Source organism: Ambystoma mexicanum, chromosome 11 (assembly GCF_040938575.1).
Source record: "Ambystoma mexicanum isolate Mex_15411 chromosome 11, UKY_AmexF1_1, whole genome shotgun sequence".
Lineage (NCBI taxonomy): Eukaryota > Metazoa > Chordata > Amphibia > Caudata > Ambystomatidae > Ambystoma > Ambystoma mexicanum.
The window spans coordinates 1,411,544,610-1,411,568,965 of NC_090934.1; the positions used below are offsets into that span (position 1 = coordinate 1,411,544,610).

The following is a 24,356-nucleotide window of genomic DNA, read 5'->3' on the forward strand; positions in this document are numbered from 1 at the left end:
CACTCTGGTCCTGTCATACTGAATATTAGAAATATCAATTTTACTATATCCATCACCACACACATAAAACATTTTTTGGTGATATGTTAAAAACATCAATACAGTACACACTCATAGGCTCTTAAATACCTATTGTACATTTGTTGTATCATACATGTATCTTTGTTTCCAAGATTTCACTTTTCTCTACCATTTTCAATCTTGGAACATTAGTGGAGACCAAATGATCAAACTTTCCCTACACTCATGTAGAAGCCCTACATGTACAAGTTAGTGTCCTTAAGGCGTATATCTGCTGGACATTCTTCAGGGGCTGCACAACTCTGTATGTGTCATGGAGAATTCACCAAGTGTGCACCAATTCTTCCTGGTGTTGCCGGTGTGCCCGGAACTAATCTTAATGGTCACCAGCGACTCAATGTTGCAGACGCCGCCCTCATTGTTTCGTGTGCATCAATACATCACCATCGCGCCAGTCCATAACCAGACAGAGCTCGGCATCGTCTTGCACCTGTTGGACCATCATCGCTTTCTAAAGTGACTTTTTCCCAGTTTTTAAATTCAAGCGTTACTGTTGATTTTGAAACTTGGATTTAAATGGCCTCACTTTCTTGACAACTAACATTTTCAGGCCGCGTAGTAGTGAAGCTTTTAGCCAGCCTTCTATCAAGATTCCAGCTAATCTAATGGCTGCAACAAAGATGATTATTTGAACTTGCCAGGTGTAACAAGTTACTGCTTAAAACAAATTAATAAAGAGTGGTAAATGAGCAACACTGATTTATGTAGGTGTTACTGAAAAAGGAATGAAAATCGACTATGCTGTTTAATTTGTGCAAGAAACTACAAAATGGCATAAGCCCGATTCTGAGATTAGAAGGAATTCGGACAGTAAACAAAGCTATGGTGTTTCAATTTTAATGTACAGTGGACAAAAATTGTATTAACTTTTTTATTGGCAACATAGAATACGAGCTCAGTCGAAATCGACCATGAATTAGGATGGAAATAGGTTTCAAACTAACAGCTAGTGTATGAAGTGACTGCTTTATATTGGAGTCTGCAATGTTATTGTAATTCAACTAATGTGTTGATCTCCCCTCTTCTGAGGAGGAAGGCTTTGTGATTTCTACTGGCAGACATGAATTGGTCACATTTGATCTTTTATCATGGTATTAATGTGTTTTATTCTGTGTTGGTTTTCTACATTACGATATTTTATATTGCTGTGCAAATAACTGGGATAATCTCTTATCGAATCAAAAGTATGAATACAAATTACATCTCTCTCCCCTAAGGATTTTCACCACAAATAAAAATAAAAAAAATAAATAAATTGTCCATCTTTCTCAAACGTAGCCTCTTTTTCTCTGTTTTTTCCCCCAAGTTTGTCATGGACACGCTTGTCTCTTCCTCTGTCTGGCCCAGTAGTATCTGTAATAATGTAGGGTCCTGGAGGCAGAAGGTATGTTCAGAAGCTTAGTTAGAGGAGCTTCGGGCAACATCAGGACATTGGGTCATTAGGAGCTGGAGAACAGAGCCCACTGGCTTTCACCACCCAGCCTGAGTTGGATCACTCACTCAACCACAAACATTCCATGCACTCACAGAGCACCAACCATACAGGAAAGGACACCGTACATAACACACCTCCCCTCCTCTCACCATCCATGCAGGAAGGTATAAAGGACAAAATAATTTGGTTGGCCCGGAGGGTCTTGAAAGATCTGGCCCGAACATCTGCTATTGTAAAGATCAGAAAGCAGTTCTAAAACTGGAGTATTCGTCATCGGGCCCGACTGGTACAAATGGACGCAGAACTTCTGCTAAATTGCTTGAAAAGCACTGACTGTAGTATTTCCTGGTCCTTAATGAATTTGATTAATGGGAATTTCAATGGACGTCAAATGCTGTTTCATAACAGGACTGGGATCTCCACTTTACAAAATGTTGTATTGCAGTAGCACTTCCAGAAGTGCCGCCTTTATTAGACCCACCTGCCTTGGTACAAGCATTTGAATTAAATCTTGAACAGGACTCTATCCGGGAACGTATCATTTGCTGTAGTAATTCACGAGCTTCGGGTCCTAACAAACTGAGTAAACGAGTATTGAAGTGGGATCCCGAGTAATTGGCCACTACAATCTCCTTTTTATTTAAACAAATTGTGGACACCGTACGCTTTCCTTCTTCTTGGAGACTGGCGTACGTGATCCCAATCTATAAAAGGGGACTTAAATTTGATCCTATTATCGCCCAATCTCCATTTTGGATGCAGTCAGCAAGATTTTTGTATCTGTCTTGCTGTCGCATCTGGAGGATTGGGCGAGAAAGTAGGTAGAGTTAATAAACCATAAGTGGGCTTCTGTACGGGCCATGGTGGAACTATTTGAATGGTATTATACTGAAGTGTTTACAAGCTACCATTTGGCAAGTGGGTAAATGCCACATCTTCCTTGCATCGTTCAATTTGAAGGCAGCCTTTGACCTAGTTGGCAGGGGCCTCTTCTAGCATAAACTTTCAAAATGGGGGATTCCGGCAAGGTTGTTGCGCTTGGTCTGTAGCCTGTATGTTCAATCCAGAATATGGGTAAGGCTTGATAGGGAAAGTACACTCTGCAGAGAGTTCTACACCAATAGGGGGTTGAGGCAGGGGTGCATTTTTTCCCCCTGCCTCTTTAATCTATATCTATCGGACATAAATGAATGTCTGGAACTGCTTCCGTTTGCTCCCCCCAAACTATCTCATATAAGCTTCATATGGTTGGCTTATGCAGATGACTTTCTGGTGTTTTGATCAGTCTTCAATTGGTCTTTGCCGATTGATCCAGGGATTTGAATTATACGCTGAGAAGAATTCATTCTAAAACAAAAATTCTCCAAATCGGAAAACTTACAGGCATACCCCCTATGTTTGGAAGCTGGGCCAAGATAAACTTGAGGTTGTTGACATGATATATTTGGGGTTCCCCGTGCTTGCCTATCTGAATAAACAAACTATAAAGGAATATCTTTTTTGGTAGGCAGCGGGTCTTAATGATACAGATGTGTAAAATTAAGTCCTAATATTGCAAGTTCTCCATTACCCCGCTCTTGTGATACTATGAGGGGAAAGTCATTCCAAAACTGACGTATGGCCTGGAGGCATTACCGATATGGGTTATCGATTATTATTTTTTTCTCATTTTTTGGACCATTTGAAAGGATTGATATGGTGTTAGGTCCTATGTGGTTCCAACCCCCGCAATCCGCTTCGAATTGGGGAAGATCTCCTTAGGTTCTAGAGTCAAGTGAACGCTTAACCAGTTATATTTAAGTTTCTGACTCCTATGGGGAATTCCTTGTGCGAGGACTTGGGAATGCTGGTTAACTCAGGTCAGAGCTCAGCTGTACATTGTTGTCAGGAAATATTGGTGGCCTCGGACATCGAAGTTGAAGACCTTAGAAATTATCCAAGTTGAGTTAAATAACGATTGTTTAGGAGTGATTAGTGTTGCACACTTGATACATTTCACGGTTACAGGCTTCATCACCACCAAAGGAACACAAAAAACAGGGAGTTCCTGCCTCCTATCTAAGCTGTGCCCTAGTTCTTCAATTATGCAAGATTTCAAGAGGTTTAGGTGGAACTTGCATCGGACCAAAGAAATATTGTCTTGTAGAAAGATTGGTTCTAAGGAGGGCAAGGTTTGTAGATATTGCTCGAATAGTACTGAGATTCCAATGCACCTGATAATCTAGTGCCCTGAATTACAAAGGTCCCCTAGGTCTTCCTTTAGATGTGTTTGGAACTACATATCCTCCATTTCTAATCCTGAACAAATCTGGTGGAAGTGCTTGGCAAGGGTAACCTCTTCCATAGTTATAACGGTCACTGGTTTTCTAAACCGTTTGATCCTGGGGATATTGTCTAGAATCTTTCAGTTGTGAAGTGTTAATACATTATTTTTTGGTTTATTTTTGTTCTATTTTTATTTTAGCTTTGGATATATTTTTTGCAAGTAAGGAATCCTCTAACAATTGCTTAAAAGTAATTTTAATGTGGTTTCAGAATTCTATTTTGTTATGTTTAAAATGCGTAAGGTTGAACACGTTTAACCAATACAGAATTAAAAAACATATTTTAAAACACACTTCCCTCAAGCTGTCTCTGCTGCTTAAGTCTATTAACCCCAGTGCTGGCAAACACTTGAAAATGCAATCAATATCTTTTCTAAACGTATGGGAAATGAACTTGGGGACATTGCGTTTTCGAACTCCTTCATTTTATTAAAAGTAACTTATTTGTATTCTTTCCAGGGCACACTGCAAGAGGTGACGCTTTCACGATGCAAGCATCTAGAAACAGTGAGTGTTTTGTCTTATTCTGCGTTTGCATGTGCTTGCTTTGGAATCCCAGCAGGGAATTTACCAGGCGTATGTGAAGTCTATGAGCACTATCGTGTAAGTGACCTATGGACATGTACAGGAAAATAAATGATTGGATATCTGTTCTGCTTGATGGAAGGCAGTGTATCAGGTACACAGGCTAGTACTTATAATTTAGAAGAAAAATATTTGCAGGAAAGTATTGCAAATCAGAGACCCGATTACACCTAGAGATTGGTATTTTTTTCAAAGAGATGTGGTGGGCGGGAGATTAAAAAAAGTAGCAAGTAAGCCATGCATTATGTTCACATCTCACAAATTTTTCGTTTGTCATTTAGATAGCACTGACCATCGTTAGTCCACCCCTTGGTACCCATTTAACATTCTTGTAGCGATGAAAGGATAGCAGCTCCGGTTTAGAGCTGACATCTAAACAGTAGACCTACAAATTGCATTGAGTTCTCTTCAGAAGGCAAAATAATCCAACAAGTCACAATATAACCTTACAAACAAAAAAGTACGGAAACAACATAAAGTAAGGTTCAAATGGTGGGCATTCAGATGCATAATTTAAAAAATGATGCATGGGAAAGGATGCAATTTGATAACTTGAGTAATAAATAATAAGCAATGGCTTTGCCAGTTAGGTACCCAGCTTTCGAACCATTTAGTCAGATTAGTAGTTTTACTTGACTAAGGATTTCCCTGCTCTCTTTAGTGTTAGCTGGTCCCACATTTGATTAGTATAGCAATATCAGATACAAGCCCAAAATAGAAGCTAGCCTCAGTCCAGCCTTCCGCATGTACTTGGATATTTATTTACGCACCCACCTGCAGAGCAAATGCTGCACATGTAGTCAGTGGCGTAGTTAAGCTTTTTGCCTTAGGCCCAAATAAGTGCATGCACCCCCAACTTTACTCCACCTCTGCCAGATTCTGTAACTTCACCAGATTCCACCCCTTGAAAAAAATCTTTCCTTGTCGAAACTATGCCCCTTCGCCTCCATTTTGTCCCCCGTTTTGTCTCCATAACATTAGAAGGACGTTTTTGAGGTTGCTGAGATTAGAAAGTTATTGCTTCCTATATATTAATTAAAGCCTATTGTCTTCCATGTTATGATAGTTAAAAGAATGTTTTCAGATCTCTGCTGCCCAAGATTTGGAGAAGGCTTTGTGTTCTACAGTTGAGTGCACTAGAGTTAATTGTTATAGCTAGTGGTCTACTTTTGGTTAGGTCCGAAAATAATCTTCTGGAGGAGGAGATAATTGCATAAGCTGTCTGCCAACTGGGCACAAGTGAGAGAAGGTTGGAACGAGGTATTTTGGTTTCAATGCCAATCTGGTTTCTCTCACAAATTGCCTGATGTCACTCTGAGAATATGAAATATATGCAAGGAGTACCGGCGCATCTTATAGAAATGTTGAACAAAAATAACTCAACCCCCTTCTCATGGTTACAGCTCTGGTGTTAGTGGGGAGCAGAATAGAAATAATGCAAGTTACCTGCTGTAGCCGATCCATTTAATCCCTTGGGATGGAACGCCATTAAAATATGGCAAAATCACAAGTGAAGTTTGTAATCTCTGCCTGGATATAGACACCCCAGTAGAGTAAAGACAGTTGGAGAAGGTTCTTGGAATCTTTGGCTGTGCACATTCACACGGTGCAGTAATGGATGAGGGCGACCCTGAACATTCATGTGTGGGAAGCAACAGCATCCCTCGTAGCTGCACAACGCTGGCACCTTTTATAAAAATGAAGTGGTACATACTATTTACATTATTGCTGTTTGTGCGATTGTTTAAAATACCCAACTCTCCAAGAGTAAAATTGGCCGTGGTTTGAGTCTTGCCACCTTGCGTTTAAGGTAATTTAAAATGCTTCACTCTGTAGAGTTGGTTGGACTGTACAATACATAGGGACATTTTGAGTTGTGTGGGTACAGATATAGATGCCCTGCTATCGTTTGAAGTCCTGTTTCAAAGTAAAGGTCTTACCTTGTATTTAAAATATAATTAATGTGAAGATTACTTATAAACATCAGTTATGCATTGAGTGACATACTTTGCAGTTGGTTATCCTGGTAGTACTGAGCGTGCAGTAGAATGTCATCAAAGACGCATGATGAACCCAGCAGGGATGTCATTTGCCTTCTTACACTGAGCAGCTTCTGTAAAGATGGCTGGATGGATATCTTTACAGGACACTTTTACAGCTGTGAAACGGTGTGTGCCTTTGGCACACAGTTTTTGTTCTCACCAGTCTATGGCTTTTGGTATCTCCTCAAAGGTTTATTGATGCACTTGCACATCTGATTTACTCCTTCTCTATGATCAATTTCATGCTTGCACATTTTGGGCGCCCACAGACCTCTGAAATGTGGTGCCAGTGAGGCAAATTAGTGCTTGCTTCTGAACATCATTTTAGTTCCGCATGTGGGAACTCTGTGCTCGACATAAGCACAGGCATGCATTTAATATTGTAAAATGATGCATCACTTTTAACCTTTACCTTTCTGAAGGGAAAGCCCTAATTTTTGCAACGGTTTTAAACATGAATTCTGTGTATTTGAATAGGGTATTTGAATAGGGTATGACTTTCATTAGGGCCGGGACTACTGAGCCTGAAAACAAGAGAGATGGAAACCAGCCATGAGGGGGAACTAGGTGGGCTAGGCACTTGACGACAATGACTGAGGACAGAAATTGCCTGCCAGTGGCAGAATCCTATGGCACCAAGAGCAGCAGTGTGCAGGATTGCTTACTTTCTTCACGTCCAGGAAGACCAACATTTATCAAGATTACAAGCGTAGTGTTCAGCAGCCATCAACCCTTTAGGAACTGGGAGTGCATTTTTTGAACAACCCGGTGCAATTCCACACAATATCAAACTGTGCTTCAGATTAGAGAATTTGGACTACGGTCGTATGTGAGACTATTTTGTTCTGTATAGCTCTTACTGGTTTTGTTTTTCCCCAGGACCATATCACTTTTATATTTCGATATCTCTTTTGTGTTACAGCCATTATGTTTGTGACAGTAAAACAGAATTACATGCCATTTATCTAGTCTCCAGTCTTCCTTTGGTTCTCCTAAACTGTGACACTGCACACACATCTTTACTATCCTTGATCCCCAAGGTGGTACAGCAATCCTCCCAGATGTGCGACACACCCACTGTCTAACAATGATACCTACTGCTATGTCCAATTACCATTCATCTCATGCAGTGTATTATTTAAACACTAGTATCCGAACTCGAAGGAAAAAACGCATGACTGATGAGCTTCTCACACCTGACAGGTTCTCTACTATGTTTTTTCCAAAAGCCAAATGGTTTCCCTATTCTTCTATCTTTTAGAGAGCATCTTTCCAGTGGACTTCTTAGCAAAAAGTGATTTAACTGACACACATTACTCGTCTCTGATCGAGCAAGGTACTTCTTGCCAAGAGTTCTTCTCCACTTCAGATGGTGATCAGGTAAGAGTTGATCTTCTTACATTACTGTCTGCATTATCATGCGTCCCGAGCCACTGGACCTTTTAGTTTAGGTGGTCTCATAGAAGTGTACAACAAACGTTCCTTACTCTCTGTTTCCTTTCCAAATTGGTGTGTTTTTGCCATGTTTTTAGGGGTGGCAGAAAAGGCTCATTTTAGCACTGCAGAGAAAATTGACAAATGGGGAAAAAAATGTCCCCGTACCCATTCTGTCTCTGGTGAGAAAAAATTGTGGTTTCCGATGATCTTGGAATGCAAAATTTCACTATTGTGATTTTTGCTTTATGTACGCAAACATTTTGCCCACTTAAGACCTTTTTGTACACTAGAAAAAAAGTGCAGAATGCTTTGCCCTGCCTGAATCGGTGGGAATTCTACTCTGCGGGCAAAGTGGAATTGTGGGCAGGTTCCATCAGTTCTACGCTGCTGGTGGACATTTCACCCACCCCTTATCAATTGTACAGATTACATCTGATAGAAATGCTCTCTCAACACCAATGAATAGAAACTCTATTGTCTGTTATAATTAGACGTTTTGGGTTAGTCTTGACTTGAAGTTGGATATGTAAATCCAGGACAGATTAGTTTGGGCAAGATCAGCTCAAGAATAAATATTCCACAGAGCTGGAGAAGATAACTCAAAACAGGGAGACCCTTATACAGAAACGATTCAGCCTCCTCCCCCAGTATTCAACAAGCGTTTATATATTTTATGGTGGTATAGATTCTTATACACAGACAGCAGAAGTTTCTAAGCTCTCATCAAAGGGAAACTCATCAATTTAAAAAGTGCTTTGTGCGCCTTTCAGACCCAGGTACTGATGGCCAAATTCCCAGTTACTATATAGATAAAGGTGGAAAGTGAAGTCTATCAATGTGTTTATAGACGGTCCTTGCAAACTTACAAAATGAAGAGACACTATAAATTATGCATCCTGCTTAGACTCATGGCTTGAAGCAGTCTATATTCTAATTGTGCAAATACGGCAGAGCATAAATGCGTATTTATTTTTCTCTTGCTTTAACGTAGACCAGCTCAAGATGCAGTTGAGCTCAGTTAGGCCTTCTGCTTTTACAACAACTCCCTAAGTACTTGCATTGTATTGTTCTTTGAACTCACAGGTCTGAACTCCTTAAGTGCAAGTAGTAACCAGGGTTCCATGTTCTTTCATCGCCTGCAATTACAACGCCAGGCATTAGAACGTGTACATTCTAACGAAAACGGTCATAAAAAAAAGTTTACCCCCCAACCCTGCCTCACCCAGCAGTCTTTACCTATTCCCTACCCTCAACCCCTTATCAGCCCTTTTCCACGACCCCCCACTAAAATATTTGATGAACGTTTTCGTTATAATATACACTTTGAAATGCCTGGCGTTGCACTTGCAGGCGATGAAAGGATGTTGTACCATAACCAGGGCCACGTAAGTCTTAAGTGCAGCACAGTTAGACATTCCTCAATATATTTGGCTAGGTCATAAAGGTAGATGAGTGGATAAGGGCCTCCTTCGGAGAACTGTGTGCAACCTGGAGGTCACAAGTTTGAATCCCAGAGGGTCTAGTCAGCCTTTCATCAGTCTGCGATAATGTAATTAGTACGGTGGCCGCTCTTACAAGCTAGATATTTCCTTTCAATGTCTTCTTTACCACAATGGAACCATGGAGGGTGAGAAAGCTACAATAACGCGAGCTATGATCAGTTTCTGATTAGACTGGGTCAATGCATTTACTCATTACTTCCTGCAATGTCAATCAGCCTTACATTCAGAATGCAGCTGTCCAGCTGTTTGCGACTTTAGGAAAAACAGAAATCTGTTTGATCTGCTTACCATTCTTTACACCAGCTTCTGGTGTTCTCATGCTCAAGGCGCTGCCTGCTATCCACAAGGGAAGACACAGAAACCCATGGTTTCCCTTCTATAGTAAGATCGTCGAGGCCACCTAAAAATACCAAATGTTGGCTAACCACCATCTCCTAGATATCCTTATTATTGGTATCCAGGAGGGCAAGCATTGAGAGTCTGGGTCCCAATTTAATAAATGTATTGTAAAGCGGTGTTCTATAGTGCAATGTCTGACATTTTAGTGGCCTCTTGGTGCATGGTTCAGGAAGAGAGGGGAGAGTGGAGAGGAAGGTGCGTATCCATAGTTGTGTGCTGAGCTTAAATGCCCAATCTTTGTGTGCCAGTATGTTTAGAAGTAGTTCTTTTTGGTGATATTTTGAGATATCCGTGTAACAAGAGGTGATTCCCAGGTGACTGTGACCTTCTCGATTTGGTCTTGGTATACTGGGAGAGCTGCTGGTCTTTGAGATGAGACTAAGTGCGCTAGGGGTAGAAGCGTTGCAGGGCCTTGCAAAGAAAGCTCTTCATAGCTGCACTGTGGTTTGTAAAATGGTTATGCTGCTGATAGGAGTGGTGTTTTTAGGGATCCATGTAGGTGGTATAAAGTGGGACGAGGAAAGTTCAGTGGGCTGGTGGTAGTTCTGGTAGTTGTAGTCCTGAGTTGATGGGTATGTATCTGACCACACAGGTTGTGGCTCTTCCCGTTTTCCTTGCCCCCAGCGGGTGAGTTCGCGTTGAAAGGTCTTGAAATCCTATGTCAGTGGGAAAGCTCAGTGCCAGCCCACCAGTGACCTTGCGATAGAGTAGTGGATTTCTAATTCTGTGTCTGATGTTTATGAATGAGGCTGAGCTAATTGCATCCGTCTGGGTTATGCTTGTTCTGCATAAAGCCTAGGCAAGACTCAGCTGAGCATGTCCTCGGGAGACCGCGTGTCGCGCCCTTGTGCTCAAAGTGAGGCAGTGGAATTCCCAAGTCCATAGATGGGTCCTTGAGTCATATCGACCTTATTGTGTCCAGTCTTTGGAGCTTTCATATCCGCAGCTAGCGAAGTCTGTCATTCTTCAAGAGGAAGTGAACCATTCTGGCAAATTCCCTAAAAATACCTGTTAAACAGCAAGATTATTCCTAGGAACAGTTCCCTGTCCTGCCTCCTGAAACGTGAGAGCCGCTGTGTACATCCTAGTGCTGGAGGGAATGTTTACAGAGCCAACGGCTGTCTTCTATTTTTCCTGAACATGTGTCCAAGGCGCCGGCACACACCTTTTGAAGTATAATATAATGACTGGGATCGTGACTGCGTCTGAACATATTTTCTGCTCTGTTTGTTTTGGTACTTGGAAAGCCCTTTGTGAGCCAAGTCAGAAAGTTCCTACATTTGCTAAAACTTTTGCATAACTGCATACCACATTGGGTGTCAAGATTTCTGCTGAACATCGTGGTTATTTGCGACAGGAGCAGTGAAAATCAGGATTCCGTTTAGAACTTCTGATGGGGGAACTTGGAAGCATGTGGCTCAAGATGGGTGACTTTTACTGTGCTCTGCAACCTCTGTGATAAAAGGAATGAAATGTTATGGGTGAAAATGTAAGATTATGTTCGTGTGAAGTATGCATGATTAACATACTAGCTGAAATATGGGTCTAATCTCTTGAGACTTGGACGGCAGTGGCTTTCTTCATCTCGTCACAGTACGGCTATCGGAGGTCTACTTACACCCACTGACATTCCCATCAGTGCAGGAAATGAGCAACATCTGTGAAAATGTGCATACATGTGTTGCACTTTCCTTGTAGAAGGAACAGTACATCTAGTGTTGGTCTTTGGAAGCTTGTCCCGGGCTCTATACGGCTCATGCACACTTGTTCCGTCCATCTATTAAAAAAGGAAGGATGCCAATAGCAAAGACACAATTTTGAACAGAACTTTACTAGAGTCATTACATTACATAGTGCTTTAACTGCCATTGAACGATACGTTACTAAGTCGCATTACAATATATATGCTTCCTTAATATGCCTGCTGCAAATGCTAAAATTAAACCATTGTAGCCTAACCAACGTTACCAAGCCGATTCACTCCCCAGAAAAAATGAAGTCTTTGGCAGACCTTCGAATGAGTGCCCATGTGGGGCCGGACCACTCTGTATATGGCATCTACCTTGGTTTCAAAAGTTCAGTCACTCCTTGGATATTGAATTATACTCAAGTCGCTCATGACATATGCCTTATGCTCTGTCTTTGCAGATTTCTTCATACAATGTTGCTGCTTGCAACCTTGGTTCTGACTCAGACCAGTCTATCAGTCTCCCCGACTCACCAGCTTTGCTGACTTTACTGGAGCGGCTTAGCGGCTTTGTTGTCGGAGCCAAGGACAGAACCACGGTGGCAATTGCTGCTCCCCGCCTCAGCTATCGATGTGGGAGAGCCTTGGGTAACTTTGGCACACAATGCACCTTTCTTCAGCTTTAATTCCCGGTCTTATTTCTCTTATTTTCATAGGCTTGGAAAAGTAGCGGTTTTCTTCCTCTGAAAATGTCAAGGGCAATTTGACAGGAACTTACCTCATTTGTGGTCCTGGAGTCTGGCTCCTCCCATGCTCCTGCTTCTGCGGTGCCTCCGGGGCCATCTTGTAACCTCGTTGCCATGCCCACGGGGGTCCTTAGTGCACCGCGGTTTTCCCCGCACGCCTCTCCCCTGGTGCCGTGGGATTTCCGGCAGCTCGCCTGGGGTTGCACAGCCATGGCACCTGGTGCAACATAATTGGAGGTAGCCAGTGGCGCCTCCTGGACGCCCGGCAAACTCGTCCTCCCGCTCATGTGACCAGCACAATGTCACGTAACTGCACATCCGGGATGTAGCTATAAAGGGCCCAAACATCAGTTACTCATTGCTTCTCAGCTGTTCCTGTGAGTGGCTTTTTGGTGTTTGTTTTCTTGATTCGGATTTTTGTGGCTTTTTGACCTTGGCTCTGCATACTGGATTGCATTTTGGATTATTCCCCGGTTTGTGGCTGCCTGTGTTTGCTTTTCTTCTGGTTTTTGACTCTGGATTTGTCCTCTTGGATTCTTACTGGACTTCCCTTGTGCTCTGGCGACCTGGACTCACTACTGTCTGCAAAAGGAACTTTGTATTTTGGATTTTTCTATCCGGATTACTTCCCCTGAACTTGCTCTTGTAACATTTCTCTGTACTTGTCCGCCCTCTGCATTTCATCCCCTGAGGGGAGGTTTTTCCTGCTCCTGGTTTTTATTTCTTTTTCTTCCCTCCCTTTGACCCACTACTGGTACGCGGTTAGGTAGATTACTTGCATGTTTTCGTACTCTGTTGTTCTTCATAGTGTTGTGTCCTAATATTGTCCTTCCTTTCCTGCTGCCTGGGAATCCATTGCTGCAGTTCCAGTCCACCTGTGGCCCCAATAACTGGTTACCGAGTTGCTTTGACTTCCATGACTGGTGCTTGGGGACGGAGGTATTTAGTCCACTCTGGAGTCCATGTCTTAACACTTTTCCCTCCTTGCAACCCTTTCTGGTCTTGCCGTCTTTCTCCTCGTATTAAACTGCCATCTCGGAACTGCTGCTTCCTCATGTGTTTTGCCTTTCTCAGATTGTGCTTTCGTGCTCTGCCTTTTATTTGTGTGGGGACGTATGATGGAAGTCAGGTGTGTGTAATTATCAGTAATTGCCTGACTCTGCCTGACCCTTGTGTTGGGACATGTCAGGTATACGGCTCGGGTGTTAGTCCATTGTCACTCACTGTGATCTGTCTGAGAAAGTGGTTGTGTCGGAAAAGGAGGGGGGGTTGAGTTCCTAGGCATCCTTGCTGGTAGGATGGGGGAAAAGGCGTTATTGTGAAGAGGATACCACGTCTCACCCTCCGATGTCCTACTTCCACTCCCCGAGGACCCCTCATCCAGGTGATCCTCCCACACTGGTCCACCCCCAGGAACTGGATCAATAAGTGATGGCTGTCTCATGGCCACCTGGATGACCGAGATCCCCGGGGACTAGCGGGTGAGGCACCTTCAGGTTTCTCACCGGGCATGGTGGGACGTCAAGTCCCGTTATGCCAGTGCAGCTGCATCGGACCATGCAATGCTTACGTCGCGAGACTTAATCCTCGTGTGACATGAGGGGATGCCGGGGTACACCATAGAGAATGGAGAAATGCTGAACCTATATGAAGTGCCAGCACATTTATGACAGATCCCTACGATTGTGAGTTTTTAGCCTGGTTACTCTGTGTTCTGTTTTCTGTCTGTTAGTTGGCTCTGCTCCTGACTCCTCCTTCGCCCTTGTGTTCTCCCTTTGGCTGCGCGTGGGTAGTTGTCCCCTCTCGCGTCCTGCTTCCCTTCCTATCAGTTGTCCCTTATTCCTTCTCGTCTTCACGCTGTGTACAGGCTACTAGCCTGCTGAACGACTTGATACTGGACACTCCTCTGTACTTCTGTCTTATGCTGTGTACTGACTCCTAACCTGCCTAGCTACCAATATTGGATAACTCTCTGCGACTTCAAGTATGTGCTATGTAAAAAACTGTTCTTCCTTGTTCTGTTGGATTTTGGCTCACACCCTCTTTTGAAGCTCCTTCTTTTTTCCTTTTCCTTTTTACTGTTTGCTTTTCCTTCTGGACCACTGCATTACTCCCAGTTTTTGTTGGATTGTGGAACTTTGGTGCTCTAGTCCAGCCCCTTAATATTGTTGCTGTGCCGGCATGTTGGGTGCTTTAGCCTTCAGTCTGATTTTTGTTTCGCCTTGTGTCGTCGTGCAGCATTCTGACCTATGGACTCAGTGCTCAGGGAGGATTTCTGACTCCAACTAGGTTCTTCGTTGTTGTCATCTTCGCTCTAAGTGGGTGTAAATCCTTATTATACTTAGTTTTACTCAACAAGGAGTAGACTCAAAAACGTTCTTCTTTGTTTCCACAGCCTAGGGGTAGTCATCGTTGGTGTTCATTTTCCTCACGCCTTTTTGTCTTACTTGGGGAAGCCTACGTACCTTGTAGGGTTTCGCAGGTGTGTTGGGAAGGGATTCCTCGCAGACTCTTCCTGTGCCTCTTACAATAGAAAACATTATTTTTATTCAAACAACGTGGTTACAAATTGAAACAGCTATGTGAACTCCCATTTCTTTGCCCACCATCTTAATTGGAAAAAAACTCATAGTAGTAGATCCTCCATTATACAAGTCACTAAAGTTGATCTTCTTGAATATGACAACTATTAAATGTATTAGAGGACTTTCATTTTAGTTTGTCTCTTTTTGGATGTTTAGATTATGTGTGTCTTTTACTTAAAGAATATTTGGTTAGGTAATGTTTTTCTTTAATTACATCATAAAGTTATTATTCCACTGGATCAATTAAGACCGTGGTTATGACAACGCTTTTAGTAATGGAACACCCTCATCACACTTCCCTGATGTGGAACTTTCACTCAGGATTTTCAGTTTGATTTGTCATATTGCATCATCTTTATATCAAAATACGAAATCTTCATTCAAAGAAGCATATACTAAATATTCATCAGGACTGGGAAAATGAATTATAAATATGCCTTTAAAAAACGGTTGAGAAAATGTTTTGCATGTTAATAAAATAGCTTTTCTTATAGTGCTTCTGTAGAAGTCAAATATGTTCCTTTTGCAAAAGTCTTCCCGGCATGTTGTTTAAGGCTAAACTTTGTAGCATTGAGAAATGATGGCTTCTAAGATTTCTATTGTTATTTTAAAACCTGTAATATTTGAATCTGCTCAGGTTGAACCCTTTTAGGAAGAGGTATGTACAATTATTGGCAAGGTTCTTCCACTTAGAAGAAATGTAATTATTCCCAAGTCTTTGGCGTTCCCTTATCTTCAAATAAAATAAAATAATTCGTTTTCCTTATATCAGTGGCTATCAAATATATTGCCACTCACTAGAAAAATGAACAATTATAAACAGTTCATATCTGGTGGCCCAGGATAATGCTTTACTAGAAGGAGTGCTGCAATGTCACTCCTTAATAACGACTGAAATTCCCGTAATATTTATCACTTTTCTATCGATTTAAAACAACGGTTAGATAGTTTATACATATAACCTATATTGATTTGCTTTTTCTTCATGATTCATTATTGTGGTTCATAATGTATCAGGCTAGCAGTTGTTACCATGCTTTGCACAGTCATTCCTACCCAAAACAAAAAGGTATATTCTTATTTGTATACCTTTTTAAATTGTCTACACCATGAAACCTACCCAAATGCCAAATTTCAGGTTTGCAGCATGCTGGGAAGTATGCTGAATCTCTCTCTCTCTCTCTCTCTCTCCCTTTCTCTCTCTCCCTCTCTCTCTCTCCCTCTCTCCCCCTCTCCCCTCTCTCTCTCTCTCTCTCTCTCTCTCTCTCTCTCTCTCTCTCCCCCTCTCTCTCTCTCTCTCCCCCCCTCACTCCCCCCTCTCTCTCTCCCTCTCTCTCTCCCTCTCCCCCTCCCCCTCTCTCTCTCTCTCTCTCTCTCCCTTTCTCTCTCCCTCTTTCTCTCTCCCTTTCTCTCTCTCCCTTTCTCTCTCTCTCTCCCTTTCTCTCTCTCTCCCTTTCTCTCCCCCTCTCTCTCTCCCTTTCTCTCTCTCCCTTTCTCTCTCTCTCCCCTCTCTCTCTCTCCCTCTCTCTCTATATATATAGAGGGATAGATAAGGTGTTAGTTTATATTCTCAGGCATCTGATTCTGACAGAGACTTAGTTCTCCTTTCAACTTATAACAATTGTAGTAATAGTTTTATTTATTATAAGTTACAGTTCTTATATATCTGCATTTTGGTTTGTTTTGATTTATGACATTTAAAATTAATAAAACCTTCTGAAAACCAGAAAGCAATACGACACACAAGGATTTGGTTTCCAGATGCCATGATGCGAGTAGCATCAGCACACATGGCGGATGTGAGAATATATTTTCAACAAAGGTCTTTTTAGGCCTATGGAAATGTAAAATTCAGTGGCAACCGCACAATAGCTTCTGTGTGCTTGTAATGCCTGTCTTTTCACTTGCAAATCTTAGTCTGGTTTATCTTCCCTTTGTAGTCGGTCAGTTTCCAAACACTCACAGCCCTGAGGGATTTAAAGCTTCCCTCGCATCTTCTTGTCTCCTTGGATCTGCATCTCTGGTCCTGTTTATCATACTTGATTCTGGAAATCCCCTAAGTACACCAGAACCTTTAGGCTGGGTTTTTTTTCAGCTTGCGACGTATGTAAAGATAACATGGATGTGCTGCTACATAAGGATTAAAGCCTTAATGGATATTCTTCCCTGGCCACAGTTTTGCTGCTTTTTGGCCTTTTAGTGTCTGATTTGTCCCAACTGCTTGGATTATACTGCAAAAGCAAGACAATGGCTGTTAAATTGGCCAGTGCTGCTCCAGTAATGTAATCCTTGCTCCTACCATCTGTACCTTTTTTGTTATGGATTTTAGCATGTAAGCCGCCTTTTTGCCTTTTCGGAAACAGACTGGTTGACATCATTGAAAGATTTTGCCTAATGCCCTGAAAAGTTGTTTTTATTTTTATGACCTTTTGGTCATATACGTCCTCACTGTAAATCGTATAACTGTATGCGTTCTGATTGCCTTCCTATTGTATATTTGACATTTTAAGGTACTGTGTTGCATGCTGAACTTCACATCTATAAAATGTTTTGCCATTCCAGTTTTTTAGTTGGAATTGAAGAATAGTATTCACATGTTTTTAATAGGTAATATTACCTTTATGGGAAAGATGACCAAAATAAAGCTTTTCTTGACTGACGCCATCTCTTTTCTTATACTTGTCGCCTCTGTTAGGTATCCCCTATTGCAGGGTCTCCCATTTCCATGTGTGCCTGCATGTTCGACCAGATAAGGGCATAAGTAGGAGTTAAGGCAGTAGTGAATAAACCCCCAGAACTTCCCCCAAGCATCTGGTAGCTGGGTCTAGGGGTTTTAATGATATTCTCTCACTACCTCCCTCTGCTCAGGTGTCTGCCACTGCTCTTAACATCCTATGCTCGCCCTCCTTCTTGGCAGCTCATCGCAATCACTTGCACTGCTTATCCGCTCTTCTCCAGCCTGCCTCGACGTACGGCAATGTGCTGGTGCCTCCACCCCTTCTTAGTTTCCTCCCTATATATTTATTCAGCAGCCTATAAAGGGCAATATTAGCAAGGATGTCCTTGCGGTCTTAAGATTTCCTGTGGGGGTCTCTTGTATTGTGAAGTTTTATATGTTTTATATGCCCAAAACAGTCTTATGGATTGCTATTGATGATGTGCAAAAGAACCTTGGAATTGTACAAAAAAGCAAACCGTTTTATTTAGTCAAATAAGCAGTTCGTAAAATATGCTTACCATGGTCGTGTGATATCTGGTCCCCTTTCTTCTGACTAGAAAAACTACCACTCCAATGGCCTACATGGATAGAAAGATCAGGCAATGTGCTAAAAGAATGCCACCAGCACGTTAAAAGGCAAATCTTTCCACTGAAGACAGCACAGTACTTACTGTCAGTGATATAAGATTATTTGTCCAGGATCACTGTATTGTCTACGGCAAAGCCAGGATGTGAGCATCAACACTTAAGTTCCACAGCCTTGAATTTGGGTACCTAATCACCTTTCCAGACTAACACCCTATGCTCATCATTGGGGATGGCTGCCTAGGTTTTACAAGCCCCCTGCTAAAGTAACCGATTTCAAGACCTTCACTATACTGATGCTATGTTAATTTTTATAGCAACCGTTTTTTGGTGCAGGTACATTGGTGATGATAGCACCTATGTTGCTACACAACAAAGTACATATGCACACATGTTTATCAACTACAGACATAGGGAAGACGGAGTTGGACCTGCTGGATTTGTGCCATTGTAATCTGGCTTATGAGCACACATCGCTACCATGTATCAATATACACAGAGGGCAGACTTTCAAGCTTCCAGCTACTTGGTAACTATAAGAAAGTCACTTGCCACAACAATTCTATATATACACACAGCACAGCATTTCGTACTTGCCAAGAGTCAAATATCACCAGCAAATATCACAGCCTCTTTCTAAATCTGCCTGCCTCTACTTTTCACCCTTTACAACTAATCCAGAACAGGACTGCAAGACTTGTCCTTGACCTCAAGCCCAGGGATCATATCTCTCCAGCACTGAAATCTCTCCACTGGCTCCCTGTGGCTGCAAGGATGAAGTTCAAGACCCTCTGTATCGTCCACAAGGCTTTCTGGGGCCAGAGACCACACTACATCGAATGTTCTCTTTCTAAGCGTCTTCCTGCTCGAACCCTCTGCTCATCCACCTCGAACTCTCTGCTGGTCAGACAGGCAGAGAGTGGGGGGTTAGATCTCTGTCCTCGGCTGAGGCCTCCCTCTGGAACAGCCTCCCTGCCGCTCTCAAACTTGAGCAGGACCACATAAGAATCCGGAAGCAACTTCCTTTTTGCATCCGCTTTCTCTCTCCCTTGCTGATGGCCCTGTCTGCTGCGCATATTGGTTACCTGGCTACCCACTGAATTTACAGGACCAGGCTCCTGCACGACCAGTTGCCTTTGCACTGCCTTCGGGTGTCCCAACTACTTAGGGACTGTATCTACAACTCTACGGTCCCCTGACTCTATGCACTTACGAGCCTCCTCCCAGCAGCACTTACGAGTTCCCTTGCACTCTCCACCTCCCTCCCCCTACCCCTGCACTTGCGTGATCTGAATGACACAAGGCCTAGTCAGAACATTGTTTTGTCCTCCTTCTGTCTTCCCAACCTTGTCTTGTCGCGTCTAGAAACACTTGTGTACAGGCACGTTATAAAGGACTTATCATAACATGTCTATCATAATGGCTGCTGGCAAGTGCAAATTCGGGACCCTGAATATGCATTTGATCTTTGGCGATTGCACATGATCAATATAATACCCACAGAAAGGTGGGAATGCTACAGCTGTTGTGCTGTAGTAAACGCCAAACTATGTATACCACAGTGAACACAGAGTATTACAGGATTAATTGGTCCAGGCAGAATGTACTTGCAGCAACAGACACATCAGCAGCGTGCCATAAAATATTCACACATGTGCTATTTGTTTTGTGAACAATTGGGAACCCACTTAACATCAGGCAGCCTTGGGTCACGTTCTGCCATTTGCCTTCTCATAATGAAGTCTCTGGGGTGGCTGGATGGTTTTAGGCATTGGAACAATGGCAGTATGCGGAAGCAATAGTTTTTTAACAGAAATGATGGAGGAGTTTGGACCAGGGGGTTAGGTGGGTTTTTGAGGCTGGAGCCTTTTACTTGAAGCCAAAGCAAATCTTGTGTGTCAGGAAGTGTATTACAGAGGTTTAAGCGCTGCACTTGAAGAGATCTGTTAAGATATTTTTATCATGTCTTGCAAATTTAGAACAGTCTCTAACTTGATGATCCCCAGTGTATGGAAGTCTTCCAATGTTGGAAGACCCTAGAGAGAGATTTTCAAACACAGAATGAGACAGTATGGTGTTTATAAGGGTTCTACTTTCGTTCAACCCCTCCGTTTTGTTCATGTGCACTTTGTTGAAATTTTTTTTTTTTATTTTTTTTAATTGACGACTTATACCTGTTCTTTTGACCTTATGTATCCTTTATTACAACCCCCACTGTCCAGCCCTGCGTTTTCTCTCATGGGCTAGGTATTTATTAATATATTCCTGCATAAACTAGCCCACGGTCCAAGAAATCTTCACCAAAGGACTTTACCCGCATCTCCCCCTTGGAATTGTTCATCTCTGGGATTGCCTTTATTTCTTATAATAAAAAACAGAATGAAGATGAGAGACCTGGCAATCTCCTGTTTGTGGTGTGGCTCTGGTGCTGACTGAGACATCTCTGGGTGTTAGGTCCAGAGCAGCCTCGACAGTAAGGTTCTACTTCTCAGCATGTCACCATTGCAATTCGTCGGCAGGGAGTCCAGCAGGGAAATCGAGGGGAATCTGTGTTTTGAAGCGCTGGTCAGCAACACTGAGAGGTGGGCCTGTAGATCCTCTGAACTCTTCTGGCAAGCTTCTTCTCTGGCCCTTTGTGCTGGCTGGGCAGGACTTGCTTTTACTGCCCCAGAAAACAAGCACTTCTCGAGAGTCCCCAAATTGCAAAGTATCCCCCACAAGTGAAGAGGCCTCTAGGTTGTGGGATGCAGAACCACAAGACCAAATGTCCCCCCAACACCATGATCCCACGCGCATATCATGAGGGGACCGTGAGGGGTCTTTTGGACTAGACACCATGCAGTGGAATGTGATTGCTGTTTTTTTTGGTCACACGTGTAGGGTCTCCTATGCCATTGATCTGGTCATGGCACCTTATGCTAAGTTTGTACCTGGTGGTATAGTTCTATATTCATTGGAAATGTAAAATACTTTTTTTGGGGAAATCCTGTATAGGTGCCATTGCAGTAGTCCAGGTGGATGCGTACCATTGCCAGAACTAGTGCATCCATTTTACAGGGTTGTAGGAGTGAAAGAAGGCCCCTCATCAAACTCTGTTGCATTTTCTAGTCCAATTTATCAATACCTCACATTGAAGGTTACTGTCAAAATGTACAACCTTCATCAAACAAAACTCCTTGTTACTACACCTCATTTGGATGAAGAGTTCATACTGGTCTGGTCCATGAATCCTGTTTCCACTGCATCGTTTGCTGAAACATTAAAGTCTCCCTTCACAGACACTCCATATATCCTGGCTCACTGAGTTACTTGGGGAGCTCAATAATCCTCTGCATGTATTGCCATCCACTTTCAAAAAAAGGAAGAAACCTCATAGCCAGTTGGTATGTGTGACAAATCGTGGGATTCAGTCACTTCTCCCCAGTGGGGAGTATTTACTTGTGAGGCTAGGGAAGTGAGCCCACTATGCAATAATCCCCATAGGGGTGCAAATAAGCTGGACCTTACAGTGGGAGACAACCCCCCCCCGCAACCCTGAGAAAATTGGACTCCTATTCTGCAGAGGAACTTGCTATAAAACCCTTTCCTTTGATACCATGGAGACACATCAAACCATACCGCTGTGTGTTATTATAATACAAGAGTCCCTTTGAATCACAATATTTTGTAAACATTGTGAACATTGTGAAGAAGAATGATGAGAGTAAAAATGATTACTTCCTGGTCTGGAACCAATAATACTGTGACAAAGATGATTGAACCAAGAATGAAAAATGTTGAACAAACTGAGGCAAATTGGAGGGAGAGAGAGGAACAAAGCCCAAGAGCTTCAAACCAGTCAAGTCGTGACTGGAGAAGGAGAGCGTGAGATCCTCCGAAGACAGAAGGTGTTTTCGGCCAGAGGCATCGAGGAGCAGAGATGAGAAAACACAAACGAGAAGTAGAGAGGAGTGTTGATTAGACTGACAACGCCGAGACAGTTGGAGCCTGGATGCCACAGAGCTGTGGAGAAGAATCCTAAGCAGACAGAACCGAGAAACCAAGCTATCCTGACAATGCACAAAGTCACGCCCCAGCGAACAGGGCTGCTGACGTAACCCTCAAAAAGAAGGATAACTGGGACAGCAGAAACCCGAGAGGCAACAGCAATAAAGAATACTGTCAGCCTACTTGTCGCAGTGAGTGGCTCGAAGTTAAGTAGAGCAACGTCCACTCCAGGACTCAGCCTACTCATCGCACTGAGTGGCACAACGTTAAGGAGAGAAACACATACTCTGAGACTCGGTCTGCGCATTCCAGTGAGTGGTCAAAAGAGGAAAAACATTGTGAAACCCATCCTACTTGTCTCAGTGAGATAGGAACTGTACAATATAATTACTGCTGGGGATACAATAAAAATAGCAAGGCGGAACACAGTGAATCAAAAGAGATGGAACATGATATCAACTGTTTTATGCACAAAGAGCTGAAGAACTCTAACAGTACAAATAAGAACCACACACAGATGGAATCAGTCTCCTAGTTGAATCAAGAAGAGAAAGACTTTTAGAGACACTACAGAGAGATCTTTATCCAGGATTTCCAAAGCTACCCAGGCTGCAGAGGAAAGGCCTGCCAAGGGAACAAGCAAGGAAACCAAGACTGGGAAAAGTTCTCTACCAGAACTAAACCAATGACTTCATGAGATAGCCAAGCAATATCTTAAGATTGCATACTAAAGCTGAGGAAGCTTATCCAGGAGAAGGGGGTAATTCTCCTGGCCCTTTTTTGTTTTCTATTAATGGTAGGGACAGAGTAGTTTAAAGGTGGACGGAGGGCATACTGTTTTTTTGGACTTTTATAATGGACGGTTAGCATGTTAGTTTGGTTAGATAGGGAAACCCATAGACTAGGCAATTCTTCTTTATTATTTGAATAAAGAATCTTGCGGTCAAAACCTATACAGGCCGGGTCACTGAAAATCCCTTTCATGAAGTTGCGACCACTACCTACGCCAGTATGGGCACTGGGATTCGTTCATGAAGTGTTGTCCACAATCTGACAGTGATTACTGTAAATCACTTTCATGACACTGCAGCTATAGTCTATGCCAGCATGACCACTGAAAGTATGCAACTGTTTTCAGAAAAAAATGCACACTGTGCTTTGTGCTCTTCATTTGTCATAATACTCACCCTAACAGTAAAATCTCTTTCACTTTGTGGGTGGTACACCCTCTTTAGGAGTGACCCTCATCGTATGCGCCATTTAGGCAGCAGCAATGTGGCTGCAGAACCCTTTCCGGTGTGGCTACAGTGGTGCAAAAGCCAACTCTGCACCGCTCATTTGGTGGGAGGATGATTTGGGTGCAGCTAGTCTGTCTCTAAATTATCCTCGCACCTAATGAGCGACAGCGATTTAAATAGCTGCTTTGGAGATGCCGAGAGAAGGCAGAATTTCCTGATCCGACTACCCTCCTAGAAATGTGAAATACATTTGCCCTGCATTATTAATTTAGTTCATGATAGTGAACATATTATGTGAATGATGGCTCGATTAATTGGTAGCAGTTATAACATGAACAGTTAGTTATGCTGTGGTACAGATACTGACCCACAGTCACATATGTTCTGTGCAGTGCAAGGTTTACGCTCAAATTTGGATATTTTGTAGATTTCAAATAAGTGAAACTTTAGCGATCGGGCAATTAGTTATGGAAATGTTGTATAACTCAATTAGTGCAACAATGTTGACATAAATGTTACTTCAATTCATGGTGTTAACCCGAGGGCTGCAGATTAGCAGATATTCCTGCACTTGCAAAAATGCTGAGCTCACAGCACCCTGCTGGCTGTGGCAGATAGGTCCCTGCGCCGATTGGTCCTGTGCCTTCCTGGCCGCAACCAGCAAGATGTGCTGACATGGGATCGGTGCCGAACGAGCTGTGCCAAAAGGTCTAGCGGCAATGAGTCGCGCTGAAACTTATCTGCACTTTTGGGTCTGCAGCTTGGATTGCTGTACTTGAGCACAGGACTACTTCTCATCTACCTTCCCACGTTAAAATTGATTGTTTGCTGGCACAGAAAAATACCTCTGGTGGCTATTAGTCGGGGACAGCAACGTGTCACTGTGGTTTCTTTTAGAGCCCCCTGCCCCTCTTGGTGCTGGGGCTTCTCGAACCTTGACACCATTAAAGCAAACATTGCTACCTTGGCACCTTCATTTGTCTCCCCCGTCAACAGTTCTTTCA

The 24,356-nt window shown here is 42.8% G+C and overlaps 1 protein-coding gene across 4 annotated transcripts in view; it reads left to right on the forward strand.

Moving 5' to 3' along the window:
• Positions 1 to 24,356, forward strand: part of LOC138504507 (protein FAM169B-like) — a 398,462-nt gene that overhangs the window by 135,260 nt on the left and 238,846 nt on the right. For all 4 annotated transcript variants that reach the window (XM_069625054.1, XM_069625056.1, XM_069625057.1 and 1 more), the window contains exons 2-3: positions 4,300 to 4,347; positions 7,729 to 7,847. In XM_069625054.1, coding sequence (XP_069481155.1) covers positions 4,329 to 4,347; positions 7,729 to 7,847 — 138 coding nt within the window. In that variant the 5' untranslated portion in view covers positions 4,300 to 4,328. The remainder of the gene's footprint in view (positions 1 to 4,299; positions 4,348 to 7,728; positions 7,848 to 24,356) is intronic.